This window comes from Platalea leucorodia (assembly GCF_965183815.1).
Source record: "Platalea leucorodia genome assembly, chromosome: 13".
Lineage (NCBI taxonomy): Eukaryota > Metazoa > Chordata > Aves > Pelecaniformes > Threskiornithidae > Platalea > Platalea leucorodia.
Genome location: NC_138835.1, coordinates 389,856 through 406,266, shown reverse-complemented (window position 1 = coordinate 406,266; position 16,411 = coordinate 389,856). Strand labels below are relative to the sequence as shown.

General features: G+C 43.3%; 1 protein-coding gene across 1 annotated transcript in view; it reads left to right on the top strand.

Moving 5' to 3' along the window:
• NDRG3 (NDRG family member 3) overlaps positions 1–16,411 on the top strand; it is a 60,034-nt gene that overhangs the window by 14,188 nt on the left and 29,435 nt on the right. The window contains exons 2-3 of the mRNA XM_082326021.1: positions 11,803–11,908; positions 15,583–15,618. Coding sequence (XP_082182147.1) covers positions 11,852–11,908; positions 15,583–15,618 — 93 coding nt within the window. The 5' untranslated portion in view covers positions 11,803–11,851. The remainder of the gene's footprint in view (positions 1–11,802; positions 11,909–15,582; positions 15,619–16,411) is intronic.

The following is a 16,411-nucleotide window of genomic DNA, read 5'->3' as shown; positions in this document are numbered from 1 at the left end:
TTGTGTTATGCTCTGTGGGTGCTCTTAGACCTCTCCACCAGTCAGCTAAAACTCATTAGCTTAAATTGATGTGGAGGAGGAGGCTCAAAAGAGAATCTACACTTTGGTACCATGATAGTGGCTTAAACTAATATATTCTTTACAATTGGGTTTGGCACCTGTTAGTACCACAATTCACCTGACTAATATTGTCTTAATTGCATCTTATGGTATGACTGCCCTTCAGAACATTTTAAATCTCCTTTGAGGGTTTCTTTAGAATTCATGGCTGTAACATTGCAATACTGGACATGGGGTAGGTAAATATATCTGCCATTTCCCAAAAGGATAAGGCAATGAAGCTTGGAGAGGGAGGGAAAAAAAGTAATATAAATCCAGAACTAACTAGGGCTCTTATTTTATTTCTGAGATGACTGCATCAGCAGTGTCTTTAAACTAAATTCTGCTTAAAGGTTAGTATGGGAGAAATGTGCATGTAATGTAACAGGAAGGAAATACTAAAACCAGGTAAAAATATTTGATACTTTTCTCCAGGTGAGTGTTGGCAAGCTAGCCTGTCTTTAGAGAAGGTATTATCAGCAGGCTTTCATAGGGTCAGGGCTGGTGTTCTAACGCTTGCCCTTTGCTAAGGGCCTTGCATTGGGAAGGTCCTTCTCTGGACAGCACACACCGACTTCTGGAAAGTGGTGGCTGCTCACAGCTGTTGAAATGGGCTATCGGAAAGAGTTAGTCTTTCCGAGTATGTTACTTTATATTGAATATTATTTTTTGGTTTTGTCATGTTGGGATGAAAGAGTATTCTGTGTATGATAGGTGAAAATATTCATAACTTTTGTGACGCTCGGCGAAGGAGAGAGGCACCAAACTAGATTTCATGGGTAAGGCTGCCTTACCAGTTTTTCTGCAGCACAGAGCCCGAGAATAAATAACCTCTGTGTTCAGAAAGAACAGCAGCATTTCAGTGTGCTGGGGAAGAAGCTTCTACAGGACCTGAGAGAGACTGACGCTCGTCTGAAGTACGCGTGGATGTACGAGCAAAGAGGAAATATCACTGGGTGCTATTCTTCTGCTGTTTCCTAGGCATTTGCTCTTGGACTGTATCAGACCGAATCTTGCACTACACAGATCCTGTGCAGTTCTCCATGGGTTCTTATTCTGGAAAGTATTTAATATTTTTCAGGGGCAGAGATCAATTTAATATTAAACCTGTTATTTTGACATATTAACATCTGCCTTGAAAAATCTACCAGGAGATGAATTTCTGCTCCATCTATGCCTTTAATGTGAAGTATCTGAGTTGATTCCTTATTCATTATTAAACGGTTTTAGAAAAGGAATTTTTAAATAGGGCTGATGTGTGGCTGTAACAGTCACTGCTTTTGGATTTTCATTTTTCTTTTTCTGGTCTGTGATATTTTCAGGTTAAAAATCTCATTGTTTATACGTCTACCTTCCACTTGCAGCAAGGGAAATTCCCACTGGATAAAGGAAATAATTTTTGCGATGAGAGTGGTGTGTAATGCTGGAATCTACATCCTTAGAGATGTAGAGCAACTGGATCCAGCTTTGAAATTACTCCTTCTTGGAGTAGGAGGTCGTGCTAGATGACCTCCAGAGATCCCTTCCAGCTTATGTTCTGCGATTGCATTCACATCCTGTAAATGGAAACCTTGCAATGTCTCTTGTAGCTGGCTTCCTGGTTGTGACATGTTTGAGTAACATAGCTAGCAAGTAAACAAGTAACACAAACTATCAGTTTGAGCATCCTTTGCCTAGGGACCATTCAAATTCTTTCTTTCTTTTAGTCCTCTCAGTTTCCTGTTTGCATTTGGTTTACTGTGCTTTATGGGATTTCCTGTTTTACTCATCTGGACAAAGTTCCCATTTCTTTTAAATTCCAGCTGTTCCCAGGATAGCCTCCGGAAACTTCCTATTGAGTCATGCAGGGTTTGTATTTAGGGTGGCTCTGTCTTTATGCTTGCATTGTGGTACACAGATTACCTGGGCTTCCCGTACAGCATTTTTAACAGTCTCCAGGGTCCTTGTAGGATTCCTTCTTTTTATTGCTTTTTCTATTTTCTTATTTTGACAACTTGCCTCATTTTTTATATAGTTTCTTTTCTTGAAATTTAATGTGTCTGAGCCAGATTTGCTGGCTTTCTGTCACACTACATCATTTAGCCTAATTGTATTGTGTTTTCTATTGAAAAGCAGATCTTCCACTAGTATCCTTCAAAGGATCATTCCAGTGTAACCTATTCTACAGGATAATGCTTCCTAAACGAGGAAGGACCTTGCTTCATTTTACTTTTGAGAAACAGGTCACTTGGAGCCCTTGTGTGCCCAGTGTCGCTTGAGGGAAGGGCCAGGGTCTGACACAAGTACATCCCAGAGAACTCTGTGGAGTTAACGTCTGAGTGCCTGGGCAGATGTACCTTGCAGGGAGCTGATAGCCTCGGGCATTCTCCCTTTATTGCTGAAGCAGTTGGCGTTTTCCATCCTATGTCTCTTGTTATATTCATGCAGGTGTTTACAAACTGCTCCCGTTAGTCGTGAGGGAGGATGTTCACAATGGCTGGAAGAAGACGTGGTCAACTGCTGCATCCCTTATCTGTTTCCACCCTCTCTGAAATAAGACATTATTACCTGTTTTATCGAAGGGCTTCTATCCATTTCAGAAACTTACAACCTGAATGCCCATGCTGATGTGTACTAGATGTTAATTTATAGACCTGGTTACTTGTATCCAGGGAGCACCACGAAGATTGTAGTGAATTAACTACTTTAACTTGTATATTTGCCTACTCTGTATGTTGTACCTGATGCTCAACTTAGACTGCAGGATTTGGAGCCGACTCCAGAGCTCATGACATGTCTGGTCCTCATTACAGGAGCCAGTCCTGATGTTCATATGATTGCCTGATAGGCTCATTCGGTTTGCTAAAACAGCAGAAAGCTAGCCTGGCAAAAAGTCAGCATTAAATCTGCTCACGTTGCAGTCAGACATGCTAGACACTGCTTAAGGCAGGGTTTGGGTCACGGCTGCAAGGGGACGGAGGAGCAGGGCAGAGAAGACAGCTGGAGGGTCTGATGTTCTGTTTCAGAGGCTGTGAGATGAAACTTTCGTTCCTCTGTATCCTGAAATAATACCCTACAACAAGGCAACTCAGTTTAGTAAACTGAGTTCTTTCTTATATTCTGTATACTCTTTATCTAAATTGATTAGATTTAACATATCTTGAAGCTAAGTGCAGGCCCCTGCGTATCATCTGGCAGTGTCCTGAGCGTGTACTTGATCCGCTCTGTGATTCAACTGAAGAGCTAACACTGCCAGAAAACCCCGTTTCTTACAATCAAATCTCAAAGCAAGGTCTTTATACTTGACAGATTTGGAAAAAAGGTGGTACACAAGGAGCTGAAGGGGCCTTTTCCTCAGTCAGTTCACTGATCCAAGTGAAAACTAGTCCTGGAAAAAACAATTGAGGAGGCAGTAAGCAGATCTGACTTGCCATGTTGATGCATAATCATTGACCTGGTGCAAGGGAAGGAGAGGAAGGAATTTCTGGCTGGCGTAGGGAGGGAGGACAGGAGCATCCCTTTTGGCAGCAACCCACAATTATATTAAATGAATAATGAAATTACATCCTGAATTGATTCTGAGTTGCCCTGCATCCTGTACTGGTCTAACTGTCTTAATTTGAGTTGCCTCTCCTGCGCTGGCCAGCTGCCTGAGAAGGGGCATAAAATTCAGCCTGACGCACACAAGGATGTTTTCTGCTTGGAAGTTAATTCACAGACTGGAAATGATGGAAGTGAGAGCAGTACAGCAGTTGTGATGGTTTTGAAGTAATGACACTGATACTTGGGAAGAGATTGTCTTTCAGATGATGCAGTGTGGGCAATAAGCCAAACCGAAGGAGCTTGTTCTGGGAAGCTCCAAGGAGCAGTGCTACATGGGTAAGGGAAAGATGCATTTAAATAATGAGGAAGAAGGGGAAAAAAGCATATAAGAAAAATCTAATTTTAGCAATTTGTTTTTCATACAACGTATATGCGTTCTTAAAATGTATGTCAATCCTGTGAATGCCCCTTTTGCAAGTGGTCTGCAGTTAGAGCAGATTAAAATAGTGAAACTGCATCCTGAGAGTTAAATCTGTCTGTGTACATCTGTATTCTTATATTCAATAGACATAATTATTTAATACTAAACAATATGTATTTGCTGTGATAAAACTTAAAAGGTCTCTCCCATGTCTGATGGATAACTTTGGAGATGTTGAAATGTTTGATCAGCTTTTCACTGCAGGTATACTATTTTCTGATGGCCAAAATCCATTTATTCAAGTTTGAATGAAGTAAGAGGAAAAGTTTGGGTTTGCTCTGCAAAGACAGTAGAAGTGATTTAGACATATGTACATATACAGCACAATGAAAGGGTGTTAGTTACCCGAATGAGCTGATACCAGAAGCAGTTGTGTTGTTCGAGCTGCTGAGGAGCAGAACGTATTCGTTCTTCCTGAGCTTTGCACATATCTGTGATGATTTCTGTACCCACATTAAGTGAGGTTTATCCAGGCTGCACTATATTACACTGCACATGCCAAGAGATGTGACCAAAATTACTTGGTGCAATTCCTCTACTGCTGAACGTATGTTATTGCATCATATTTACGTTGTGCAATTTATATAGATGAGTGAGCACAAAAAGTTTAAGGTAGTTTTATTTTTAAAATGAAAGCGACTCTACAAACTTTTCTTATGCATTTGATCTGAATATTTTTCTTCTATCCCAATAGCACTTCACACAAATGAATTTAAAAAGATCAATCACAATTGCATTACAAAATATGAAAACTGAGGTCTGACTAAATGTTTGTTTAGCTATACCATAATTTAAATGGTGGTTCCTCCCACACAGCAAGAAGGCTCAGTTGGGTGTAAAGGCTATATTTATCAATGCAATTTAATGTTTGGTAGGCAGTGAAAATGCAACTTTTTCAGTAAGATAAATAAAATGCAAAATCAGCATTAAATTTCAGTAAATTGAAATGCTTGATGATAAAAATAATTGTTAAAATCTCATTTAGACATTTCCAATCCATCTTGCTCTGGAATGCTTTATTTTGCTCAATGGTATACATATTCACATTTGATTAATTTTTTTCACTTAAAACGTAAAAACGCATAGTCAATTAGTAGGAAGCATAGTTGAAACAAAGCAGAAACAAGCTTGAAAATAAAGCTGCAAAGGGAACCAAAGGATGTGGTGGAAAGCAGCCAGATTTAATCATAAGCTCCTTAAGAGTAAGCTGCTGCCGAAGAGACCGATTTCCCCGTTTGCCTTGTGTCAGATGGGAGGATGTGTGCATCCAGAGCAATCGAGCTCAGCGACACGCGCTGCCTCTGTGTGGGTGAGAGCTCGGAGGTGTCACGGGATGGACAGAGGAGATGGCACGGGGTTAATGCAGTGATGGTAGACAGTGCTGATGAAGCAGCTACAAATGTTTGGGTTGGGGCAGATGTCCAACTGAAGCCTTCAAGAGCCCTCACCCATACCTGGGTGGGACCTCCTGAACTACGGGGGTTGTGGAAGCAGGTGGCTCAGTAGAGGGGACAGCATCTTTGAACAGATCCATTTGAACATGTCCTTCACCGTAAAACTGATAGAGATGACTCTCTGTTTTACTTCGAGCTGCGTGAGCTGCTGATGCTGGATAATGCAGGTGTTGCTTTAGAGTGGTGCCACTGGGCAAGAAAGGGACATGGAAAAATCATGTGAATAACATAATTGATAATAATAGCCACTGCTTATTTCATTTGCAGTGGGAAGAATGGCTTATTAAGGGAAGTGCTGCAAAGCTATTTGAAGGAGATACCGTGATCAGAAAAGGCTCTTTTGGAAACAATAATTTGCATCATTTTCATAGGAGAAATTTCTCATTCCAGTTTAGAGTGGGGATATCCAGGATATAAAACTTCTTGGACTGTACTGTACAGGGGAGCTCAGCATCGTTCAGTGTTTTCATGGGCACTGGTCCAGGTAGCCCAAAACAATTTGAAGACTTTTACATTTTTCTTGCATTCTTGCTTAATCAGCCCTGTAGCTGATGCTTGTTAATTCAAATGGTGGCTAAGGGTGACGTCCTGCTAGCTGAGCTCGGTTACGCATGTGGCAGTGTGACGCTTCTTGTAATTAGAATTGGACTCTTTCTCCAAAATTAATGGAAAGCTGGGCACGGACCTTTTCCTAACAAAACCATTGTTAAATGTAGGTCTCATTTAAACTCCTTAGTAAGGATATTTAACAGCTGGCATTTCTGTCCTGGGTGTAGCCCAGATTTAAAGGAGGTAAAAGCATGCTGTGTTATGAAGCTGCTGTTGCTCGTGTGCAGTAGCTGGCACTGTGCTGGTTAAGCAGAACGTAGTTTCTCTCTGCAGGCTCGCAGTTTGTCTTGGAGGTGGAGCGCCATGTGGTGCATTCCCAAAAATATATGAGCTGGAACACAAAGTGAGTAACCTAGGAAAATATTTTGAAAGTGAATTTGGACCCTTTGCTGTTTTGCTGGAAGTTTGCTGTGTCAGCCAGCATTTCAGGATAGAAAACAGAGTAGCATATGCAGGTGGTTAGGAAGCATACTGCTGTCAAGAGGCTTACAAAGGACAGAGCAGCAACATAACAGGAATGCCCAAGGGTCTCAAAGGCCATAAATGAAACTTATTTTACTTAAGATCTATATGCCAAGACTGTGGTCTGCCTGACCAGACTGAGGAGCCTCATCAGGCAGCTTGTCTTCTGGTGTGTACGAGAGAGAGAGGCAAAGGAGGCACGGGAAGCAGGAATCCCCTTATGCAGGAAGGAAAAAGCTGTAGTGAAAAGCTACATAACACACATGGCTGGCTAAATGCCTGAGCTGCAGACCTGAGGACCCTGGGTAGTTTACTTTGGTTCTTGCACTGGCTGCAGATTCTGTGTTTGTTCCCGCCTTCCTTTGCATGCCCTGGAGCAGCATTTCTTCTTCCCATCTCATAAGAAGCGGGTAGCTGTGTCAGAGAGCAGTTCTTGGAAACCTAACCCAGATTGTCATGACTGTAGGTGTAGTCAGTCCCTAGAGAGGAGGCTTCTTCAGCTGGCCTCTGCTGGGCTGCCAAACAAGGGAGCGTATATGTAGGTACATTTAAGGCCATGTTTTATAGCATAGCTGGATAACTGTCTTGTGTAATTTTGCCTCAACGTGGTTACTGTACAAAGCAGGAGTATAACGGGCTATGGCGTTAACAAATTAGAAGCTGTAGTCAAGTTGCTGTATGAGTTAAGAGATGAATGAACAAAAATTTTCAGCCTCTGAATACAAGATTTTGTTGCACTGAGTTCCTAAGTGGTGTGGAGAGGTTGCACATCCATAGTAAAACAGAATATTCAAAGAGGTGCCCAGAGAGCTGGATTCAAGATCCAACTCTTGCAGCTTGTAACCCTGTGGGGAGCGGTACTGCTAGAACTTTGCTGAATAGAAACCGGAGCCTGAGTCCCCACAGGCGGTGCAGTTTACACTGCTGGCTCTGTGGGTCAGGTCTGTAGTACTCATGCTCTTGACTTACTGAACTTCCTTTGACACAACTTTTTTTGTATGATGTAAATTGAGAGCACCCTTACCTTGGAGTAAGCGTGCAAGCACATATTTCAGATCTTATTTATAGGTAGATGGTTTCTTTCTGAGGCTCACCTGCCTTGGTGTTTTCCAGCTTTCTATGTCCTACCCTGATTTCTAGTCTCTGTGCTAATGATTCACCAAATGTCTTTCCTCGATTCTTGTCTTACTGGTTTTGAAAGAGCATAGAGTCTACTCCAGCCTTCGGGAAGCCTTTGGAAAGGGATGGATGGTTTAAATTGGGGTATTTGAGTATATTTATAGTCATATATAAATGGAGGCAAGAGGAATACTTGGAAAGCATGTGGTACTGGGACATTTATAGAAAAATGTATGATTTATACACGGATCATTCCAGGCAAACCTTTTCCTTTGCCTGTAGCCTCTCTTCTCTAGAGCTCTTCTGTGTGCTGTGAATATTTATGCTGCTTTGTTGTGGTATTTTAAACTTCCTTTCAGCTTATGAAATGACATGTTTATTTCTTTAAATAACAGGAGGAGTGGAGGGAAAGAATTGATTGTTTCCTGGGCAGACATGTCTGCAGATCTTTTTACAAGGAGTCTTTAACATGGTTGGAGCAGATCACCAGTACCCCACCATTCCCTTTGCCTCTGCATTTGGAGATGTGCTTTACCAGGTCTCTCTGCTACAGAGCATTCTCTTTTGAGAAATTTTTGTGGCCTTTTGTGGACAAATGTGCCCCTTTGCCGTGTTTCAAACCAAAAGCCTTGTTATTAGCATAGCAGGATGCTCAGGTGAAGCTGTGGTGAATAATCGTGTAGAGCGAGTCAGTTCTCATGCTGTAATAACGAGTTACCCAGATTTGGTCCAGGACAACCACATTCATAGCTAAGACCTTGGGAAGAGAAAAGTGCGTGCATCTGCCTACAGAATATCCTCTGAACAGATTCAAATGGAGTCCTGAGGCTGTGACAGCCGCTTTCTGGAGAGTTCACATGTGAGTGGATTGGGAAGAGCTGGTTCAGCAATCTAAAAAAAGCTGCTTGCAAGCAGTGATGGGCAGGCACCCCCTGTACCTTTTCCTGCAAAAAACCTTCAAGAAGCTTTGAGTTTCTAGGAAAGTGGAAAAAACTCAAATTTGCTGGATGAGCAGATTGGAATCACAAGATTTAGAAAAGAAAACCACCATCTGGCCATTTGTGGCTGTGCAGGTTTAATCTTTCTGTCTGGTTTTGCTCTCAGTTCAGCCATCTTCAGTGGCTTCCTGGCTCACCTCAGCACGCGGTCTCCTCTGGCCCCTTCGGAGGTCCTGCTCTCGCTCCTGCAGCCTGGGCGAGGGTCTGCTCCAAGCCGAAGAGTCTCCCAGGCTGACTGTGCTGCAGGCTTATTGCAGAGCCTGTGTCTTACTTTTCCTGCGTGCTCCCCTGCAGAAGTTTTCCCAGCTACATGAGCCCTGTTGGTGTTAAGGAAGGTGGTCTCTTCTCTCTCAAGGAAGTTTCACCTAATTCTGAGCCCAGCATCCCAAAGAGCAGCCTTCTTGTTGCTGCCCAGCTTGCTTTCACAAAGGAGAAACATGCAGTGCAGGTATAACACAGCAGTTTGTTGCCTTAGCTCCTAGAGACTCCCCCTTCCCCAAAACAGTATTTGGAGCAATAGTGGACCAAGAAGATAAGCATCAGATTAATTTCAGAGTGATGTTGTTTATTGTGTGCACTGTAGTTGCATCTAGGGACCAAGTATGAAATCGAGGTTGATGAGATAAAAGCATTTGATAATCCTTGCTTTGAACACCTGCTTAGTTTTTTATTATTCTTGTATAACAAATGATTAACAAAGTGGTGCATGGGATTTACGAAATGTGTCTGTCTCCCTCTCTCTAGACTTTACATACTTCATGGACTGGCATGCTTGTATCAGCAGCAAACGATGTCCCCGGGTAGCTTCGTGCAGGATGCATCCCAGGGCTCCCTGGGAGTTGTTGCTGTTTGTATAGCTCAGGGGAAACTAGGAGGAATATCTGCAAAGCTTTAGCAAAAGCGTCTTTGAGCAATCTAACGCAGAGCAATTGGTGCTCTGAGTTGTTTTTTGGTCAGTCAAAGCTTGGTAGAGAGTGATTATTAGATGCCCTGCTTCAGTGTAGACCTGGTTTAGCAAAAAAAGCTAGGTGTGAGCCTAAGACTCACGAACCACAAAGCAAGTGTAACTTACTACTCCCTTGTGTATAAAAACCCACAGAGAAAGGTGACTGGTGTGTGCACGGTTTTTTTAATCCCTTTGGGTAGAGTGGACAACTTCTTGGTCTCTTGGGTGACCCCAAGAATAAGCACCACCTTCCTGCCTGCCATCAGGTCCAGTGGGTGTCTTTTCAAAGGAGCATATGAGAGGAATAAGCTCTCTGGGTAGTAAGGTGGTGGTTCTAGTACTGTCTGTCACCTGCTGCAGATAAGCTTTGTGAGGCTTGTTTGAAACTCTTTTGGTGTCCGTAACCTTGTGGGATGCTGTTTTGGAGAGAACCTGGTAGATGCTGAGCTCTTAAATCAGTTCCAGTGTATACAGAAATTGTAATTCCTTAATAGAAAATATTTTTTGGTCTCCATGGCGCTTTATCAGAATTGCAGTAACTAGCTCTTCCTCTGGGGCTTACAGTGCATTATATAATGACTCTTACTGCTCTTCTGAATAAAAATTCATTATGGGGTAAAGGGGATGTTACCTGTAAGTTAACTGGTTTCTTGGAGGTCTCACAACTGATGTGTTTTACAGCAAAAGAATCTGAAAAAGATGATTAATTTCAAGTTTCCCGAAGCAAAGGAGCTAAAAGACAGGGGAGTTGCTATGGCTGATTTTCAGAGGGAAAAGGCATTATGATTTGTTTTGTGCCAGACTGGCTTCAGCCACACCAGCATTAGTCCTGGCACAAAGGTGGGTGACAAGAATGCGCAGCTTTGCACGGCGCCTGGGGTGAGGGGAACCCCTCCTTCCCACGGCAGTGCGTGTATGCGTGGAATTAAGGTGGCTGAAGAAGCGCAGTTGCAGTACTCTTTTTCCACTTTTTTTCTTCTGTGGTTAGCAGCAGAATATTATCTTGGACAAAGAATTTGATTTGTGACAGTGTTTGAGAGTCTTTTTCTAGCACACTCAGCTAACGCCCAGGAAGCCCACCACATGCCTATTCCTGTCCCTACTTATGTCCATGACTTCTTTTATTTCATCTGCAGTAATATGTATGGTTTTCTTGAAAAACCAAATAATCTGCACCATCAGCATGATTACCTCCTATTGCCAGAGCCTTCTTCAAATTGCTGCAACTGCCTGCTCTAGAAATTCTCCTGTCTAGAAACACAGGTAGAGCCTCTAGAATAAAAACTAAATCCCTGGTAAACTCTGCCATATTTTTCCTCTGTCCTCGTATTTATACTAGAAGATTTCTTCCCTGACTCTGTGGCAGCAGTGATTTCCCATAGACATATGGCAACCTCACATACTGTTGATTACATGTTTTTACTTTCCTTTGATGACTCTGCACCACCTGATGGAGAATGATTGTTTGGGCTGCACAGTTAACAGTGCTACCCTGCACATGTTCAACTGGACCAAGATTATCTAGGGGCCATTTTTATATCCCACCTCATAAAACAAGAGCTGCCTTGGGTTCTGGGCTGTCTTATGTTCTGCAAACAAGGTACTTGGATCTCCGCACCTCTGTCTCCCATGTGCAAATGCAGTGTTGGCTGCATGTCTCGTGGGTTACAGGCACAGCCAGGTCTTTAGTGGCTGGATGCTGTGGTTAAGGTGTGTCAGGCATGGCAGTGAGATGTCAGTATTCCCGCATATTGAATGCAGTTTTTTCACTCTGCTGATCCAGTCATTTCCAGTTCATTTCCAGGCAGACTGTGGCTGAAGTACCAGCAATGCATGGAAGTGGATCCAGAGTTTCTGAGTAGAAAGGCTTGAGCTTTCAGGGTCAGCTTTCAGTGGGCAAAGCAATGTGCAGGGTAAGGAGTAACATAACTGACATACTCAGTGCAAGCGTGGCTGTTTGCCTTCTACAGTTACAGGTGCTTTGTGTTGCACTGAGAACCAGCTTCTTTCAGGCTTCCGTTTGAGCATATACAAGTCTAATGAAAGATCCTGAAGCTTTCTTTGGCTAGCATCTCTTGTAATACTGTTTCTAACAATATGCCTTTGTTTCAGAATCACCTGTTTGCTGCTCTGAGGATTAATTGTCTCCACTTACAGCACCATGGACGAACTACAGGATGTTCAGTTGACAGAGATCAAACCACTCCTGAATGATAAGGTAATGTTAGCTTCTCCTTTGCTCTCACAGGCGTCCTCTGGCTGACTTTATGTCTGGCAAGAAGCCCTGATTGCCAGAATCTATTCACAGCTTGAAGTACCTTAAGTACTGAAAAACAGTCAATGCTTCCCCACTCTGATAATCCACCACCACATACTTTTCCAAAGTCTCAGGGAAAGACAGACCACCACAGGTCAGCTAAGTGTGTGTCCCAGCCAAACAGTATGTCATGCCTGTACTGAGGATTTACAAAGGCAGGGCAGAAATTGGAAAGGTGATACCGTTCCTGACCTGGCGGAGCTGTAGAACCTCTGATAAGTTCATGCTTGTTAGAGAAACCTTGGATCGTATTCCATTTTGTTTTTTTCACTTTTTTGTTTAAAATCTTTTGTCTTACATTATCCTTTTGTGTTTTGACCCCTATAACAACCCTGTCTCCCTGGATTTAGTAATGGAGAGCCATTTCCTTTTAATATCTACAGAGCCTAGCTGGAGCAGTCCAGATTCATGCAATACTGAAACTTTGGAAAAATCCTTGTATTATAGCAGCTGTTTAAGGCTTTCACTCTGTCTTCTGTGCGCTGGAGGAGGGCCATCTGGGCTTTAGGAAAGCCCTAGCCTCGCTGGATTCGGCCACAAACTGTTGCTCTGAGTGCCTAAGTCAGTATGGGCCATCCCAACAAGATGTAGAATCTTGCATCTGCAAATTGTCATTATGAGCAATGTGGTTTGGTCACTATCCATACCTAACAGCCAACTTTGATGGTATGTGAGGCAGTTCCCAATGCTTTGCTGTTTAATGGCTGACATCAAGAACTAGCTTGTGCTGCCAAAGGGATATAGTACTTTGTCCACTCACTGTTTGCTTGTGGAAGACTGCACTGCCTAGTGCAGGCTCCTACCCAAAATGGGTGAAATCTCTGAAATTCTGCTTGTTTTGGTCTGTGCTGCTTAGTGTTTGCTTATTTCTGCAGTGTGCTAGCATATCTGTTTAGTATCTGTAAAATCTAAAAATTCAGCTGAAATCTGCCATCCAGCTGCCTATTCTTACAGTCTAGTGCTGACTACTAGGCTTCCACTATAGCTTAAACATAACTTTTAAAAATGTTTCCAGGAAGGGTGAGCCTTGGAAGAACAAAATTGGTGTAGACCGGCAGATAAAAATACAGAAAGGCCTTGAAAGCTGTTTATGACTTCAAAATGAGAGATAAACTACCATCTCTGAGGTCTGGCCCTTATTAATGCTTTCAAGCTTGAAATAATGCACATGTGCTTTTTAGACATAGTTTATGGAGCATATGGGTGTTATGCCATAACGTGGTGTTCCTGTGCAGCCTATCAGAGTCCAAAAAGTGTCGAGCTGGCAGTTCACTGAGATATTTACTGACCAACCCACTTTAGATGTAGGAGTTTGAGCCAGCGTGGATTAATGGCCAGAAATAGTACAGTAAGACTCTTAAGGTGCTAATGGGTGAGTGCTCATGAACTCTTCAGATCCACAGGCTGCTGTACAGAGAAAAGGAGCTCTGGTGTCTCAAACTTTAAAACCAGTGGGATTGCCTGGGAAATGGGTCATACCTTGTTCACTTCTCTGAACTGTAGGAAATGCCACTGGGGACCACTGAGTCGTGGCTTTGTTTTGTCTCAAATCTAAATCAGCAAAAAATTACAAGCCTGACTTTTGAAGAATACGAATGCTCTTATGTTTGTGTGTAACTTAAGCCTAATAGCAAGTGCAGGGAAGCAAAATACATTAGATTATATATGTTCACCTCATTCAGGCTCACTGAAATGCAGTGACTTTATACTGGGAAAGAAAATCAACTACAAATGTTCCCATTTAGTTGAAAGAGAGAGAAAAAGAGAGTATTGCCTGTAACCTGATCAGAAAACTTGTCCCAATGACACTTTATTATTCTGGCTGGTCCATATTGTGGCACCTTTGAATCCTATTAATATAGCCTCAGTGAAAAGTTACTGAAATGCAACAGCTTAATTCAGGAGATTCAATGGACAGCCCTTAGGCTGGAGCGGGTCATTCCAGCTAGCTCTTTGCCTTTGAGGTGCAGCCATCATACCTTCAAGAAGACTGAAAAAACATGCCTTAATCTTAGACTTTCTCAAGTTAAGACAATGAATAGAGTAATGGTTTAAAGTCAGATTTTGGTGTGTTAAAATCAAGTATCCAGGAGTCGGGACACGTCAGCACTAATGCTCGTTGTGCATGGTGGTATACCCTGACGACAAGCAACACAGTTGCAGACCCTCATTCTTCGCTTTGTGTCGTTTCCTCCCCGCTCCCCGTCCGGGGAATCTTGCTTTTCTCAGTACTAATTCAGATCAGCCTTTTCTTTACTTAGCATGCACCATCTAAGTCCAGTGCTGGGTACAGAAGTTTCTCATTTCTTCATAGGCTTTTTTACAGTCCTTAATCACTGTGGCATTGGATGGCTGAATTTACCCTTCTTTACAACCAGGTAGATGAGAAGGCTCTACTGGCTGTATTTAACAAAGCAGGGAAAGAGGCATAGACAGAGTTTTCAGAAATCTCAACTAACTTCAGGATCTCAAACCGAAATAAGAGGGGGCTACTTTTTATTTTCTTTTTCCCCATCCTGAGGATTTGGTCCTTTGTGGCACATCGCGTTCAAAACATTGACACAGTTCAACCAGCGGGAATTTTTAAAACAGATTTGCAAACATCTCAAACGTCTCTGAAGAACATAGGTAGCAACCAGTGTTCTTGCTAACGTGGCAAAGCTTTGGGGGGAGGAAAGCAGGGCCACTTGTTTGCATGTGGAGAGGAGTTAGGGTGCTCAGCCAGAAGAAACGTTTGGGGTGTTCCTGGTGTGCATATATGATCCTAGTTGTAATTTTAGCACTAAGGTGCTATGCCTAAAACACGTGAGCTAGAATGCTGTCTCAAATGATTTGCTCAGCCTTTTGCAGCATTTGACAGCACTCAGTAGCGTAACCTACTCTGTGGTCAGAGCCAGAGTCTTACAAAGCACGTGGGCATACGGACAAGTTACTGCAGACCTTCGAACTTGCAGTATACCAAATGTGTGCTGTACTTGCTATGCTCGCCTGCATGCGTGGTGTCACCCTCTGGGAAAGTCAGTTGTGAATTGCTGAGCCCAGTTCCCACGCCCTCTGGTTTCAGTAGCTTACAGGTCACTGCGATTGCTGTGGAACAATACCCCGCATACAGCAGTTACTGCAGAGTACCTGGCTGCCTAGCTTGTTTTCTTGCACTCGTTATGTGAGATCCTAGTGGTAGTCCTTTCAAGAGTTTTGCATTCAAATTGATAATGGGCACCAGGACCAGACAAAACCCAACCTCATAGCCAGCCTGACTTTGGTCAGAGTCCTTCCTATGTGCATCTGTCCCTGCTCGAGTGCTCTCAACTCTCAGCTGTGTCCACAGGTACTCTCCTTAGTTGGCAGCCTTGGGACAGCGCCCAGCAAACTTGCCGTATAGTAACAGGCAGAACTTGCATGGATTTTTCTTGTATGGGTCTCACGTTTCGCTGCTGTCCTGACTGCAGTCAGGCTGGACAGTGCTGAAGCAGAGGTCTCTGAGGGGAACTTTCACGATGATGTTGGGGGTGTTCTGGGGTACTGTGCTGAACTTTTTTTTTATTTTATTTTTTTTTTCTGGTTTTTGTTAACAGAATGCAGCTCGCAACTTCCAGGACTTCGACTGTCAGGTAAGACGTGCAGAAGACAAAGATCTGTGGGCAGACTCCCCATGGCCCATCAGTAACGCTGAGAGAGAGAGATGAAAAAGCTCTGTATCTTAATTTTAACTCCTGTTCAGGTTTAATCAATAAGAACTTGAATATGTCCAGTTGGCAGAAATTGCCCTTCAGCCTTTCGTGCAGGGCACATTGTTCTGAGGTGCAGATCTAGACTGCTCTTCTGAGGCTCCGCAACATCTCACAGGTTGGCTGGTCTCCTGAAAACCAGTTTCTTTGAGACACGCAATATGCTGAAGAGCTGCAGCTCTGTCACATCCCATCTGGTTCAGTGGCTAGGAAAGGAGGAGCCTGCATGCTCTGTCTCTTTGTGTTGAGAAGAGACGGAAGTCACCAGGCACCACCAGGTACAGCACCCCTGCTTTGCTGGGCCTTGGTCATGACAAAGCCATGGTCATTTTCTGGGAGGTTATTCACCTGACAGAGTAGTGCGGAGAAGAGTCTGATCGCTCTGGTTGCTATAGGAATAATCCTTTTAGAGGAGCAGTGGCACCACGAGCATCCAAGACAGAGGACACGTTCTTTGTTTGGCAGAGCAGAGCACTGAGATTATGGGGTGCGTTTGTAGAGCACAGGCTCATTTACGGTGCTGGATTACCTCGCTGACTTCCCACTCAGCATGCTGATATGCAGCCAGCAGCTTTTCTTTCTCTTCAGCTGCAGGAGGCTGCTGTGTCTGTAGTGTTCTGCTTAGCACAGGACAGGCTCTCGCTGCTGTATTACACCAGTGGTGCGGCTAGGGGGT